The sequence below is a fragment of the Erpetoichthys calabaricus genome, chromosome 11 (assembly GCF_900747795.2).
Source record: "Erpetoichthys calabaricus chromosome 11, fErpCal1.3, whole genome shotgun sequence".
Classification (NCBI taxonomy): domain Eukaryota; kingdom Metazoa; phylum Chordata; class Cladistia; order Polypteriformes; family Polypteridae; genus Erpetoichthys; species Erpetoichthys calabaricus.
Window position 1 is genome coordinate 87,008,977 of NC_041404.2, and position 15,505 is coordinate 87,024,481.

Sequence of the window (15,505 nt, forward strand, 5' to 3'; positions counted from 1 at the left end):
TTCACTCATTCACGCAGAACTAATTTACTAACTAGTTAACCTCACATCCACATATTCGGGATATGGAAATAAAACGGCAGTATCTGGGGTAAGAAAAATCACAAGAACACGTGAAGAATAAATACACTTAACACAAACTGAATGAAATCGGGTCCTACTCGGGTATTCTACTCAATCGGTCACATTCTTTATTCTTGACAAATTACTTGTGTGAGAATAGAAATAAAAGTAAGTAAACACGGCAAATGTAGAATACAAAACATATGAATACAAAAACGGGGAACGATGAAATACACTACCGATTTTATTCAGAAGTAAACTCAGTTTCGGTCTGGAATGTTTTCTTCGTTCTGTCTTTACAGATCATTAAGTATCTTTTTTAACTAACTCACTCTCTGCAAATCTCTGAGCCTTTGGCGTAGATTTGGCTTGCTGTTCATTGGTTGTTTTCGCAAAGTAAACTGAGCGTAAATTGGTTGAAACCACCAATCCATTGGCAGTTCTGGTTTACGTCACGGCCCGGTCGCACTGTGGTAGGCGGGCTTCAGACGCGAGTCTTGTGTCGCTGGCGCTGTTGTTTTCGTGATGGTCTCACTTAGCGTTGTTAGAACACTGGCATTTGCTCAGTGACGGGTCAGTTTGTGAAGGAGGAGTGGTCGCCTAAATCCAAGCCTTGGTACTGCACTATTCCGTCACTGAAGGCCTGGGAAAGATGGATCCTGCCCTGTCATCTCCATTCCTTAATGACGAGCTGAGCTTAACCGTGGAGCAGGCGGTGAAGACAGCCGTGCAGACAGTGTTGTGTGAGGTGACCGTGTTCCTCAGCAGACAGCTGGCTGCTTTACGTCTAGGCTTATCGGAGAAAGAACACGAAATCGTCCGGCTCACCGCAAGGTTGGAAGCGCTGCAGAGCAGAAGTAGCTGCGGCCTAGACGTTCACGTTGTTTCGGGGTTCGGTGACTCAAGGCGGCCGCTTGAGGATGTTCGCGTCCACCCAGAACCTGTGGAAGTCAACCGGCCTGGGTCTCCAGCGAAAAGCAGACGGACACCACCGCGAACGCTGGAGAGGATGCGCCCTCGGGTTCGGCTGTCTGCCTACAAGCTTCCTGCTGGACTCCGAGCACCACTAGCCAACAGCGGTACGTGTGGAGTGCGTCTGGAGCAGCGCTGGCCGAGTCGGCGGACAGCGGGAAGGAGAGGTCGGTGAGCTCGTCAACCGAGTTAACTCACTGGTCCACTGGAACTGACGAGACATCCAGCTCCGAGTGGCTTGGCGGTGATAAATACGTGTAAAAGTGAAGGAGGAAAGTCCACATATATGTCTATATCCTACTTAAAGACATGACACGCATAATCATAGGTCTGAGTGCCTTGCCGGTTGATTTTTTGTTTGGCTCAGATTATTTTCTTTAAGCTCCTAGTGTAGTGCTCGTTGTTTGATTTGAAAAAATTCTACTAGCAGAATGTGAAATTGTTGAGGGATGTGAGGATGTAGACGGCCAGAACAAGCTACCCTTTAGTCTCCGTCCCCAGTAGTGCCCTCTCTTTTCCTCTCTGTGGTTTATTGAATTTTTTGTGGAGGAGTGTGTCCATTAGTTTTTTAGTTCACCAAAACCACAGCTTAGTCACAGAACAAAAGTGTATCAATGTGTTTATTTGGACGGGATTAGTTTTACACCTGGAAATACCCAAGTCAGACTGCCACTCTCAAAAAAAATTTCCAATCTTTTTTATCTTTAATTTATTGGGAGGGGAGTGGACCCTGAGAATCTTTGTTTTGGGGCCTTAGAATTAAATAGTTTGAGAAGCATGGTGCTACTGTATTTATGCAACTTTAACTTATCTTAATATATGTATTAGATATGCTTCAAAAGTATTTCTTTGGCTAGGGCTATCCTACATTTTTAGTAGTAAAGGCAGTAGAAGTTTTAGGGGTCTTCAAAGCAATGTCAAGGCACACAGATTGATGCAGGTTATCTACAGTGCTACACATTTTACGACATTCAAAACAAAATTTAATTTGCACTTGCACTAGTAGTACTAGGTAATACTTATCAAAGCTTGTTTTGATCATACTAGTGTGGTTACTTCAGTTTGGCTGTAACTTGTATTGTTTTCCAGCATTTAACAAATATTTGTGCAGTTTTTCCACCTTGTAAAAAAGAATATAAATTTACTCCACTACTTATTTACTAACTGTATCAATGTGGGACCACCATGGTATATACAATGATCTGTAGAATTAGGTCTTTACGATAAAAATTAGTTTGATACAATACATAATTTTCAGTTTTATGTTTAAAAACACTCAGATAATTTCGTCTATTATACATTTGTGAATGTTTATTAATGACTGATCTTTTCTATATTCCTCATTTGAATTCCAATATACTTGTATGTGGTCACTCTCCACTGTCGAATAGTCAGATCCAGTACACAAATGCCAGCATGAAAAGTACTAAATCCATTGAGCATTAATGACCACATAAAACCTACCATCCTGAACAGGGGTATCTTGCAGCTTTCTTTACTTGACTTCTCTATATTACCACTTCAGACATCACTTACTTTATTTTCAGATGCCTAGGTTTTATTACTAAGGCAGGCAGGGGTCATTGATTAATTGAAAACTAACCTGACACAGTAAGACTGAGTAAAAGTGCATTTTAGAGTGTTAGAAACATGTTAGAAGTCGGTTCCCTGTCCAGTACTGTTCGGATAGAGGGAGAGGCAAAAATTCCTGGAAATGTTTTTTGAGAGAAAATAAAAACTTTATAATAAAACTTTCACAAATTCCTCCTCCTCCTTCCTTGAAATGCAATACACATGTCCCAGCACTTCTTCCATTCCTGTTAACATTTCCTGTACTCATCTTTTGTTACTATCTCTAGAGGCTCCAATGTTTTTTCATATACTTCTTCCATGATAACAAATCCCCCTCTCCCCTCTCAATTTCAGTTTTACTTTTGGAAAACAAGGAGAAGCCACAGAGAGTAAGATCTGGCAAACACAACTGGTACTAGGGTAACAACATTGTTTTTGATCCAAAACTTGTTTGCTGACAACATGGTGCATACAGGTGTGCTGTCACGGTTTTTCCTAATGCTTTCTTGAAGACATGTACTGTCACTCTTTAACAGTTTGTTCATAAGGAAACAAACTCCTTATGAACAAGTCTGTTAATGTTGAAAAACACAATAATCATTGGTTTTCGAAATTTTGCCCTGGTGGCTTGGAGAAAAAAAAAAAATGACCGAACCTGTGTAATTGTAGAATAAACACCAGAAACACACACTTGATCAACTCCGCACAATAGCACTTGGCGGACTGATTCACCTGACATTATAGGCATATTATACCTCGCAGCATATTCGATAACTACACCATACTTCTTTGCTATTGACCTATTCTGGCTAATTTTGGGTCCCCCCTCATGTATTAGAACATAATAATAACTTTTCATTTATGTAGCGCTTTTCTCACTATAGCGCTTTTCTCACTACTCAATGCGCTCAGCAATTGCAGGTTAAGGGTCTTGCTCAAGGGTCCAACAGAGCAGAGTCCCTGTTGGCATTTACGGGATTCGAACCGGCAACCTTCTGATTACCAGTGCAGATCTCTAGCTTCAGAGCCACCACTCTGCCTAACATAGGAAAAACACGAATGGTACACGGAAAATGTGAGGGGTTGGCATCATTAAAACGGTGCAGTTTAGGAGAACCTCAGAAAATCAGAGTTCCCTTGTACAATGTGTACATGTACATTAGAACAGTCAGTTGCTAACTGATTGCTCCACTGCTGAACAATCATATTGGCATACATGTTTGTATTAATTCATCTATTTTTTGAGAGTGGATAGCAGCAGAAACTAGCCCTGGATACAACACTATTATATGCATTTTAGTATATTCATTTGCACTTAAACAAACTGGGCACACCAGGTACCTTTTTAGAGGGTGTTAGTACCAGAAGGAATGCAAACATAGGGGTCACACAATTCACATAGAAGAAACAAACAGGAATCAGCCTGTTACCTGAGCACTTTGTGTGTGTATTGAAGCTGTCAAGGCAGCACTTGAGCTGAAACAAAATCTGTAAGCGATGTTATTTAGTGTTTAAGGCATGCTGTGATAAAATTAAAGAAGTTTGCTACAAAAGCCACATGATAGGCTCAAATTCTTCTTCATATAGAGAGTGTACCACAGCCAATTTTACTGGCTGAGGCAAAGATAAGCATTTCACTCAGTTGACTATCCATGATTTTAACTGTGAGTGCTCATTCTGCAAAACACTCATTTTACTTTAGCCCTGTTGCATGCAATACATCTGCCTTAAAATTCTCATAATTTGTGTGCAAAACCAATTCACACGATGAACAAGTCTTTTATAGCATTCAACACTGATTTTTGTTTTTATTTTGTATTTGTGCAATTCTTTACTGTATTGCTGCTTTACCTTAAATTTTGTACCACCCATTAATGTTGTCATTCCTTGTATTTTGTGTATGCTGTCCCTAAATTACAGTTAGGTCCATAAATATTTGGACAGAGGCAACTTTTTTCTAATTTTGGCTCTGTACATTACCACAATGAATTTTAAATGAAACAACTCAGATGCAGTTGAAGTGCAGACTTTCAGCTTTAATTCAGTGGGGTGAACAAAACGATTGCATAAAAATGTGAGGCAACTAAAGCATTTTTTTAACACAATCCCTTCATTTCAGGGGCTCAAAAGTAATTGGACAAATTTAATAACTGGAAATAAAATGTTCATTTCTAATACTTGGTTGAAAACCCTTTGCTGACAATGACAGCCTGAAGTCTTGAACTCATGGACATCACCAGATGCTGGGTTTCCTCCTTTTTAATGCTCTGCCAAGCCTTTACTGCAGCGGCTTTCAGTTGTTGTTTGTTTGCGGGCCTTTCTGTCTGAAGTTTAGTCTTCAACAAGTGAAATGCATGCTCAATTGGGTTAAGATCAGGTGACTGACTTGGCCATTCAAGAATTTTCCACTTCTTTGCTTTAATAAACTCCTGGGTTGCTTTGGCTGTATGTTTTGGGTCATTGTCCATCTGTATCATGAAACGCAGCCCAATCAATTTTACTGCATTTAGCTGGATTTGAGCAGACAGTGGTGGCTCTGAGGCTAGGGATCTGCACTGGCAATCAGAAGGTTGCCGGTTCGAATCCCGTAAAATGCCAATAGGGACTCTGCTCTGTTGGGCCCTTGAGCAAGGCCCTTAACCTGCAATTGCTGAGCGCTTTGAGTAGTGAGAAAAGCGCTATATAAATGCAAAGAATTATTATTATTATTAGTATGTCTCTGAACACCTCAGAATTCATTTGGCTGCTTCTGTCCTGTGTCATGCCATGCACGCCCAAGCCATCACACTGCCACCACCGTGTTTTACAGATGATGTGGTATGCTTTGGATAGTGATCATTCTGGTAGAGGATGATCTTGGTTTCATTTGTCCAAAGAATGTTTTTCCAGAACTGTGCCGGCTTTTTTAGATATTCTTTAGCAAAGTCCAATCTAGCCTTTCTATTCTTGAGGCTTATGAGTGGCTTGCACCTTGTAGTGCACCCTCTGTATTTACTTTCATGCAGACTTCTCTTTATGGTAGACTTGGATATCGATACTCCTACCCCCTGGAGAGTGTTGTTCACTTAGTTGGCTGTTGTGAAGGGGTTTCTCTTCACCGTGGAAATGATTCTGCGATCATCTACCACTGTTGTCTTCCGTGGATGTCCAGGTCTTTTTGCGTTGCTGAGTTCACCAGTGCCTGCTTTCTTTTTCAGGATGTAACACACTGTAGATTTTGCCACTCATAATATTGTAGCAATTTCTTGGATGGGTTTTTTCTGTTTTTGCAGCTTAAGGATTGCTTCTTTCACCTGCATGGAGAGCTCCTTTGACTGCATGTTGTCTGTTCACAGCAAAATCTTCCACATGCAAGCACCACACCTCAAATCAACTCCAGGCCTTTTATCTGCTTAATTGATAATGACATAACGATGGACTTGCGCACCTGCCCATGAAATAGCCTTTGAGTCAATTGTCCAATTACTTTTGAGCCCCTGAAATGAAGGGATTGTGTTAAAAAAATGCTTTAGTTACCTCACATTTTTATGCAATCGTTTTGTTCACCCCACTGAATTAAAGTTGAAAGTCTGCACTTCAACTGCATCTGAGTTGTTTCATTTAAAATTCATTGCGGTAATGTACAGAACCAAAATTAGAAAAAAGTTGTCTCTGTCCAAATATTTATGGACCTAACTGTATGTGTTGCTTACACTTTGAGCCACTGTGGAAATCGCATAAAATAACAACATACGACACTGATAGGTTGATCATACAACAGAAGCATTGTGTTCTTATGTGTATTTTGTATTGTTACGAATAATTTCTTTTATTACTCACTGGAAGTCAAATGACACAGTTGTATACAGATTAGGCACAAACGTGGGTATTTAATAAAAACTGCACAGTTAAAATAGTGACTATAGATCATGTTGTTTAGCTATGGCCTGACACTCAAGTTCTACTATATACTTTTCAACATGATGGTGTACCCTTTCACTTAAATTACAATCAAATTTTTGGAAGTTGTCATGCAGTTTGATCAGTTTAAAGACAGTTTCACACTCATAGTCTGTTTGCTTTGGGCAGAATCAAAATATGATTAGTTACTTTGTTTTGATCTCCAGTTTTTTTGATTGCATTACACACAGCAAACTTTCATACAAACCAGAAGTAAAAATAAACACATCATGGGTGTGTCATGGACTTGTTTTTATGGGTAGAAACAATTTTTTTCCTTGGAAAAATCATCATGGTGGGTCACCACAGTATGCAGTAATGATGTGGTAGGTAGTTTGTCAAATGGAGCTTAGTGAACAGAATGCCTATTATTAATAAGTAGAAGTGTACATGACAATTATACATTACTTTGTATGCTATGGAAAGGACACATTTTATCAGGACAGCGGGAAAGAGAGGTTGGTGAGCTGGTCTACCGAGTTAACTCACTGGTCCACTGGAACTGACGAGGCACACAGTGATATTCTTCAGTTTCATTTAGATAATAGAGGTCTCTGGTGAGTTTAATTTCACTATATGATTTTGCATATTTGTTCTCCATTATCCTCCTATATGAACGTAACCTCAACTTAGTTAATCTCAAATCACATGTCTAATGAATTTAGGTCTGTAAATAATTATTAATGATGTTCATTTTTGAATGCTTAATTAATAATTCCTACATAATGTCAAAGCTGATGTGCCTCCTGTGTTCACATTGTGCTCAAAGAGTAATTGCATTGAAGACTCCCACCTGTGAAAATCACTCTTGCAATTTAAAATGAAAGGGTTTGGTCATCAGTTGGATGGGGCACTAATATTCTTATTAGTGTGGGCATTTGTGGCCCTGTAGTGCTGGTCAGAGGGCAAGATATCAAACATGCAGTGTCCTTGGGTGAAGCGGATCTCTAATGAAATGCAGGGTCTTGTAGCATCAATGTTGTCCAAATTTGTGAGTTTGACGCTGATGATGTACCGTGCCACCTTTACCATTCTTTGTTAAACTTTCAAATTTATTACAGTGCAGTCAGCATACCATATTGTACAGCAGTAAGTTAGGATGTTTTGTAGTGCTATGATAAAATTTGATCATAACCTGGGGCCTCATGGATAATGAGCGGTGTGTTTACAGAGAAAAAAATTCAGATGCACAAAACCATGCATAAGCCAGCTTCCATGATGGCACAGCGGTAGCGATGAGCTGGCACCCCATCCAGGGATTGTCAATGTTTCTTGCGAGATGCTTGTTGGGATACGTCCGGCCCTGAATGGAATAACTTAATGCAACAGTACTGTCTGTGTCAAAAGTACCAACCCCCAATTCCTGTCCTTCCATCTTCTTTCTCCACATTACTAATTGCCACCTAATGAGCTGTGTAATAAATGTAAAACCAGCTGTAAGCTTAGAATGCAGATTCTTTGAAACGTTTATGGAACATTATTTGTAATACATGTTTAATTATTTTATCCATCCAGGGTTGCACTATCAACTCATCAACTCGCGAGGAAGGAATAATCCCTGGATGGGGCACCAGCTCATCGCTACTGCTGCACACCATACCCTCACATGTTTAATTATTAACAGTATACATTATTTAAATGAAGCTAATGATTTATCTGTAAAATGTAATATGCCTGCTTTATTGGACTTCATCTTAAAAATGAAATCAAGAATACATCCTAGTATTCTAACGGCACACAACTCCAAGAGGATAGCTCTTGGAAATCATCATCTGTAAATACGCGCTCTCTTCTATTGAATTGAACTGAATTCCTTTCTTGTCATTGTATGGTACAATGAGATTCAATATGCAGAATCTACATAAACTTATTTTCCTATAAAATGATAAAATAACAATAATACAATGAAAAATATACAATATGAAAGCATAAGTACAATAAACATGTACATACAATGCAGATAGTGTAAATGGTTCGTAAAGTGGCTCAGGTTGTGTAATGTTACAGTTGTAGTGCAAGTTTACTGTGAGGTAATTGTAATTATAAGTGCAAGCAGTTCTACTGGGAGCACTTGATCCACTGATTGAGTGTATTTATAGCTCTTGGGATTAAACTGTTTCTGAGCCTCGAGGTCCACACTGGAAAGGCTCTGAAGCATTTGCCTGAGTTCAAACAGACTATGCCATTGTCTGAGTGGAATCCATGTGGATGCTGGTGGCTTTCCTTAGGCAGCATGTGCTATAAATGTTCTCCAGGGCTGGAAGTTGTATACCAATAATTCTCTGTGTTCTTGACACAACCCGCCTTAGAGCTTTCCGATCAGCTGCTGTGCAGCTATGATACCACATGCACACACAATAGGTTAAAATACTCTTTTGAGTGGTGCACTGAAAGTCACAACGCTAAAGCAGCGGTGGTATTTTGAATAGTTAGTTCATTCCATGTACCATTATAATGTTACAGAATGATTACAATCAAGTGAATTACATTTGTAAATGACACTTCGTTAACTTTGGTGTATTTGATAATTCCCACGTCAATGATGTGAATCTGAAAAAAGGGAGACCACAGAAACAGTAGCACTGCTATGACTCTGGGTGTCGCCAGTTTGCAAAACAGCAGAATAGTGTGTACACAAGGGTGGATGATGCTATGAGTATGTGCATGGCTTTACCATCCATCCATCCATTATCCAACCCGCTGAATCCGAACACAGGGTCACGGGGGTCTGCTGGAGCCAATCCCAGCCAACACAGGGCACAAGGCAGGAACCAATCCCGGGCAGGGTGCCAACCCACCGCAGGACACACACAAACACACCCACATACCAAACATACACTAGGGCCAATTTAGAATCGCCAGTCCACCTAACCTGCAGGTCTTTGGACTGTGGGAGGAAACCCACGCAGACACGGGAAGAACATGCAAACTCCACGCAGGGAGGACCCGGGAAGCGAACCCAGGTCTCCCAACTGCGAGGCAGCAGCGCTACCCACTGCGCGTGGCTTTACACCAAGCTTAATTTTTATACATCATGATGTGAGTATAGAAACCTGTGTACACATCATTTATACATGAGGCCCCTGGTCAGGTAAGTTAGAGCTTTTCAGTCACTTTATGAAGAAAAGATGTTGATGGGCCTTCTTCACAAGGTATGTAGTTCTCTAGAATGTGCAATGTGACAAATTTAAAGTGGGTTAACTTTTTCCACTTGCTTATTGTTTATTATTAGGGATTTTTTCTTCTGTCTTTTGTTCTTCCCTGTAATCAATTATTTATTTAGTTTTTGTACAGTGAATGAAAAATAGTTTTCTGCACACTATTTGGTTAAATTTTGTCCTCCTTCTCTGTAGCTAGTCTCATCATTACCGAAGATTAATCCTAGTATACTGGTATCATCCGCAACTTTGACAATAAAATTTGTGCCGTGGATAGGTAAGCAGTCATGAGTAATGGTGAATAAAGTATGGGACTTGGCACACATCCTTCTTGAACCCCAGTGTTGAGGACCCTAGTGGAAGAGATGCACGTGTCCAGCCTTCCATGCTGTAGTCTGATAGAAAGAAAGTTATTAGGGTGCTTAGTCCCAGGTGGATGAGTTTAGAGATCAGTTTATTGGTGCTCACAGTGTTAATATACCTCATGTAAACCTCTCCTGGGTTCGCTTGGCACCGTGCAGAGAGAAATATTTCTAAATGGTGTTTGTCCTGTTGTTTTGGTTTGCACCAGAGTGTGATTGACGTGTTCACATCTACCTGAAACAAACTGGACTATGGGGGAAATCACTCCAAGGTTAAAAAAAAGAGTGGTCTAAACAACCTAGGTGTGGAAACCCCTTTAGTCTTAAATTATTACAGGTCAACAAATAAGTCATAAAAAACATACATTTTCATGTTGTCTTGGAACACTTTAAAGATGTTGAAAAATGTACATTAGTTTTAGCAACTGTTGGCTAACCTTTGGTGATTTTGAGTAAGTTATCTGAAATGTTACAATCGAGTAATTTTCATATTCACAATTAAAATAGTAAAGAAAAAGACTAGCATTTTTTCATTAGTCCCTCTTCTGGAAATAAAAAAAAAAATAAAAACACATGACATATCTTCTTTTAATTGTTTAGTTTTAAATGAATGTTGAGGGCACAAAAATAGGAAATTGAGATTGAACTGTAATTTTTTGTACTTTTATTGAAACTATGTAAATGTATTAAAGGAATATAATACAAAAAATTCCAGTTTGCTTCCTCCCCTTAATACATCCATCATATATCTGTTACAAGGTATGTTTGGAAAAACTGATATTTAAAATGCATATTAATAAAAATGCATACTGTATACATAAATTTATGTATAAACATGTTACATGTTTTCTTTCATATGTAGGTAGTGAAGGCTTCAAAGAAAACTTGCCTTGTCCCCCAGAAGCTAGCGAAACTTTGAAGGCTTCACCCATCACCATTGTGGATGATGCTGAAAGATTAGAAATATATCATATTAAACAAGAAGTCTCTGAACATTTCAGAACTAATTCTTCAAAGTTGGAAAATAATGCTAAGTCACAGACAAGCCTCCACAATCAAGAAGGAGTTGGAGGAGCCTGCATTCTTATTAAAGAAGAGGACTCTGATATAGAGCCAGTTTATATTGGTGAGGAAGGTTCAGAATTAGCATCTATAGATGTGAAAAAGGAGATCTCTAAACAGATGCATATTTGTAGGAACACAGAAGAACCTGAGCAACAGTGCAATGGGAACTGTGATGTGGAATTTTGCTCATTTAAGGAGGATGATGTCAAGCCTTTGAATACTGCTGATTTGTATCAAGCACCATTAGGTGAACAACTGTGCTGCATCCTTTCAGAAGACCATGACTACCAGAGTCTTAAATTTTCTGGCTTTGAGATTTCTGATAGTGAATCAGAGGACATGTGTACTCCAACTAACTCTCCCACCTCTTATCAGGGTGAGTGTTTCCATCATTTTTGTCAGGTTTGTAGGCATTGAAAATTGACATATGATTATAATCTTAAGATCCTGTCTCAAAAAATTTGCTTTGGGCATTATTGAATAAATATTTGAAGAGAACTTAGTAAATTTACATAATTTGTTCTGCCTTACTAACTTAATTATGTTTCTTTCCTCTTCTCACTATCAATTCACTATAGGTCCTGGCATCAACACAAGTAATGCTAGTAGAAAACTTCGGCTCTATCAGTTCTTGCTTTCTGTACTGCATGCTGGTGAGATGCGTGACTGCATTTGGTGGGTCAATCAAGAGCGAGGAATCTTCCAGTTTTCTTCTAACCATAAAGAACAACTTGCACATAGATGGGGACAGCAGAAAGGAAACCGCAAAACCATGACATATGAGAAAATGGCACGAGCACTCCGCAACTATGGAAAGACGGGTGAGATCCTAAAAGTGAAGAAGAAGCTCACTTACCAATTTGATAAGACTTTACTGCTGAAGAGTTTACAAAACTGCACTGATTCTGTTTTACATCACACTTGATCATGTGCCATCACTCAGGGTTAATTCCCTTCTTTAGCAGTCTGCAGGCTAGCTTTAGTCTTGACTGTAATGGTTCATCAGCTAACCTATACTGTTTACATCTAAAATAATGCTGTCATACAGTGGTGGATAGTTGTTAATATAGGGAGCAAAGCAACAACCAACTAAAGTCATTAGGTCTTAAAATTTATTTCTTTTAATTACAGCGATTCTCAACAGAAAAGTGGATTAAAATAAACAAATGCAACAGTTTTTAATTATACATTTTTGTTATTGTATGCAGCATATTTAAAACTGTTGGAAAAATAGCAAAAAAGTAGTAGTTAATTAAAGGATTGTGAATTTATAAAACTGGGAATTCCTCATAAACATATTTCTATGTTGCATATTTTGTAGTATTTAGTGATGAGCATTATACTGTCACAAGACATGACACGTTTCTAGTTATCAGCATTATCACTCCATAGAATCACTTCAACTGAGGATTACTTAAAATGGCAAGTTTTTTAAGTGTGGATGTTCCCCTACACAAGCATGAGGAGAACAAGCAAACTCCACACTGTGAGTACCACAACCTGAAATTGAAACTTGGTCTGATTGCAAAGAGGTGGTTGTGTTTTGTAAGTGGAACAGATTTGTAATTTAAGCAATTGCAATTTTAACAGTATTTTCCATAATGCTAATGTCTATCTATTTAATGTTAAAATGTTAATCACATTTTCCATAAACATTTTTCAAATGATGCTGACATTTTGTTTTATTTATACATTTTGATTATTTGTTGCAGCATCATGCTGCTTTTTCATTAGTCCTTTAAATGTTTATTTTATTTTCTAATTCATAAATCTTAATTTTATATTTATTTATTTGTAGTTCTTTACTATGGAAAATGGAGCGATGAAATGCTTTTCCCACCATCTTTATATATAATATGCTACCGTGGCTGTCCGTTTGTCTGTCCAGGATTTTAAATCACCTGGAGCTCGCAAACCGTTTGACCTATTGACCTGGAATTTGGAACACATATACTACGTGACGTCTACTGTCTGCTTTCGGGGTGATGATTGACCTCCAAGGTTATTCCTCTTTTTATTTTTAATTTTATTTTATTGTAGAATCAACTTTCGACAGCGGCCAGCAGGGCGGCCGTGCAGCACATGCGTACGGGCGCCATTCTCATCCCTACCACCTTCAGCGTCACTTCATCTACCTCTTCATATCTTAAATCATTCTTGAGGCAGATTGAAGACTTAAGTGCCAGCTTAGGTGAAAAATTAAAGAAAACATACTAAGTAATTGCAACACAAAAACTGACAATCAGTTTTAATGCAGAAAGCTGCCGACAAAAGAAAAGAAAAGAAGCGGGCCAATAGGGTGGAGAAAAGAAGAGCTGCTCACGAAGCAGCAAGCACATCAACCTCTGAGCAAATGAGTGCTAAACGTACAGAGAAAGAAAGAGTATGAAAACTATGAATGCTCAAGTCAAGTTGTATTCACTGCATGTTATTGTGCAGTGTGCCGTTACTGGTGTTAAATATTGTTAGATTGTGTTTCATAAAAAGTAACATCATATGAGACAGTTCTGACAAAGTAAATTAAAGTTTTATTAATTGAACTTTAGAAACCAACCCAGTATCAGCACTAAAATAATTATGAGGTAGTTCTAAACAAAAAGGATTTAATGAATAGAATGATCAGCTCAGCCATGTTGGTTATCTTCGCTAAAAAGTCTAATGGGGCACTGGGACTTGTGTTACCACGTAAACAAGTATAACTGCTTCTTGCATTCTATGTTTTAGAGCTGAGCGATCTCTACTGGAAATGGTAACAAGGAGACATATGCAAGTGTAGACATACTGACAAAGTCGCGGTGAAGCATGCAGACACGATGTTCTATCCAGCATCTGACCTGTGGCCTTAACATTTATTTGACTGACACTCTGTGTCATTAGAATGATTAGCATTGGTGGAATATCACCCTCAAGTAAGAGCTGCATTCATGACAGGACTGAGTACCGTATCGGCCTGCAATTCTGACCTCAAAATGGGTGAAGCTATACAGTAAGATTGCTTCTCCCTTGCAAATTCACTTTGAGGAAAGTTGAGCTCACAGTTTCCAAGGAGGAAGTGGAAGAGAGGCAGGGGTACATAACTGTTAGAAAAGCTTTAAGCACTTTAATGTGAGAAGAACTTTTATGTGAATAAGACACACAACTGGCATACAAATACAGTTTATTCATGGATATATCAATTCCAAAAAAGTTGCTTGTACTTTAAATGATTTTATTTTTTTAAATGTCTGTTTATGGTGTAAACATGTTGGTATATACATTTAATAGAAAATGAATCCATGTATTTGCATGTGGTGATTTCATTTATTTGTATTTGTTGTTGTATCCATATTTTTTTAATAACATGGTGCTTCTTTTCCACCCCATCAACATAGGTTTGACTGCTTAGTGTTGCAGTAATTATAAAAAATAAAAGGAGAAAGTAATTTGGAACATAACAGTATCAAGAGAAAGAACTAAACGCACATAGAGTTACCAGTTAGGCTGGTAACAGTAGTGCTTTGGGGTCCTTCAAAAGTCAACTGGTTGCAAATTTAGGTAAATAGAGATTGTTGGGCTAATGGCTTGTTCTTGTCAAAACTGTTGTAATGATGAAATAATAAAAATAACTTTTTGTATGCCGTATTTGTACACTAGCATCTTCTTATATAATACGCTACCATGGCTGTCCGTTTGTCTGTCCAGGATTTTAAATCGCCTGTGGCTCACAAACCGTTTGATCTATTGACTTGAAATTTGGTACACAGATTCTGCCTCTGCTGTCCACTTTTGGGGTGATGATTTTTATTACTCTTTTTATTTTTATTTTATTTTATTGTAGAATCAACTCTCGGCAGGGCGGCCGTGTGGTGCATGCGTATGGGTTCCGTTCTCAACCCTACCAGCTTCGCCGTCACTTCTTTTTCATATCTTAAATCATTCTTGAGGCACATTGAAGACTTAAGTGCCAGCTTAAGTGAAGAATTAAGAAAAATGTAGTAAGTAATTGCAACACAAACATTGACTTAATCAGTTTTAACACGAAAAGATGCCGACGAAAGAAGAGAAGAAGCGGGCCGCTAGGGTGGAGAAAACAAGAGCTGCTCAAGAAGCAGCAGGCACATCAACCTCTGAGCAAACAAATGCTAAACATACAGAGAATGAGTATGAAAACTATAAATGCTCAAGTCAAGTGTATTCACTGCACATTATAATGCAGTGCGCCGTTACTGGTTGATTTATATTACTGTCATTTTGTCCATGGTTGATTTGCACCTTGCACATGATTCTTGCTCTCTGCATCACTGAACTACAGTAGACAAAGCAGTTTTGCGAATGGATGAACTGATTCAAATTTTGAAGTTTGCAGATATAGTAGAACTTCCAAAAATCTAAATACTC

The 15,505-nt window shown here is 38.6% G+C and overlaps 1 protein-coding gene and 1 long non-coding RNA gene across 3 annotated transcripts in view; both read left to right on the plus strand.

Annotated features, from left to right (window-relative positions):
* The window catches only part of LOC127529649 (uncharacterized), a 55,188-nt gene extending 40,441 nt beyond the window's left edge, over positions 1 to 14,747 (plus strand). Inside the window, exon 2 of the long non-coding RNA XR_007936268.1 lies at positions 13,541 to 14,747. This is a non-coding gene — a long non-coding RNA (uncharacterized LOC127529649). The remainder of the gene's footprint in view (positions 1 to 13,540) is intronic.
* Positions 497 to 14,747, plus strand: LOC114661337 (uncharacterized). 2 transcript variants are annotated; one of them, XM_051933885.1, is made up of 3 exons: positions 497 to 1,139; positions 10,926 to 11,504; positions 11,707 to 14,747. In XM_051933885.1, exons 1-3 carry the CDS (start codon positions 713 to 715, stop codon positions 12,051 to 12,053), a joined length of 1,353 nt encoding a protein of 450 aa, XP_051789845.1. In that variant the 5' UTR covers positions 497 to 712; the 3' UTR covers positions 12,054 to 14,747. The 2 variants fall into 2 exon arrangements, with proteins under 2 accessions (XP_051789845.1, XP_051789844.1); XM_051933884.1 differs by having other exon boundaries at positions 498 to 1,199.
* Positions 14,748 to 15,505: the final 758 nt, after the last annotated feature.

Bases quoted from the DNA above. Each gene is read 5' to 3' on its own strand.
- LOC114661337 (XM_051933884.1), top strand. From the start codon at position 713: ATGGATCCTGCCCTGTCATCTCCATTCCTTAATGACGAGCTGAGCTTA. The intron at 1,200-10,925 runs GTCGGTGAGCTC...TTTCATATGTAG, and splicing joins GCGGACAGCGGGAAGGAGAG to GTAGTGAAGGCTTCAAAGAA. The intron at 11,505-11,706 runs GTGAGTGTTTCC...AATTCACTATAG, and splicing joins CTCTCCCACCTCTTATCAGG to GTCCTGGCATCAACACAAGT.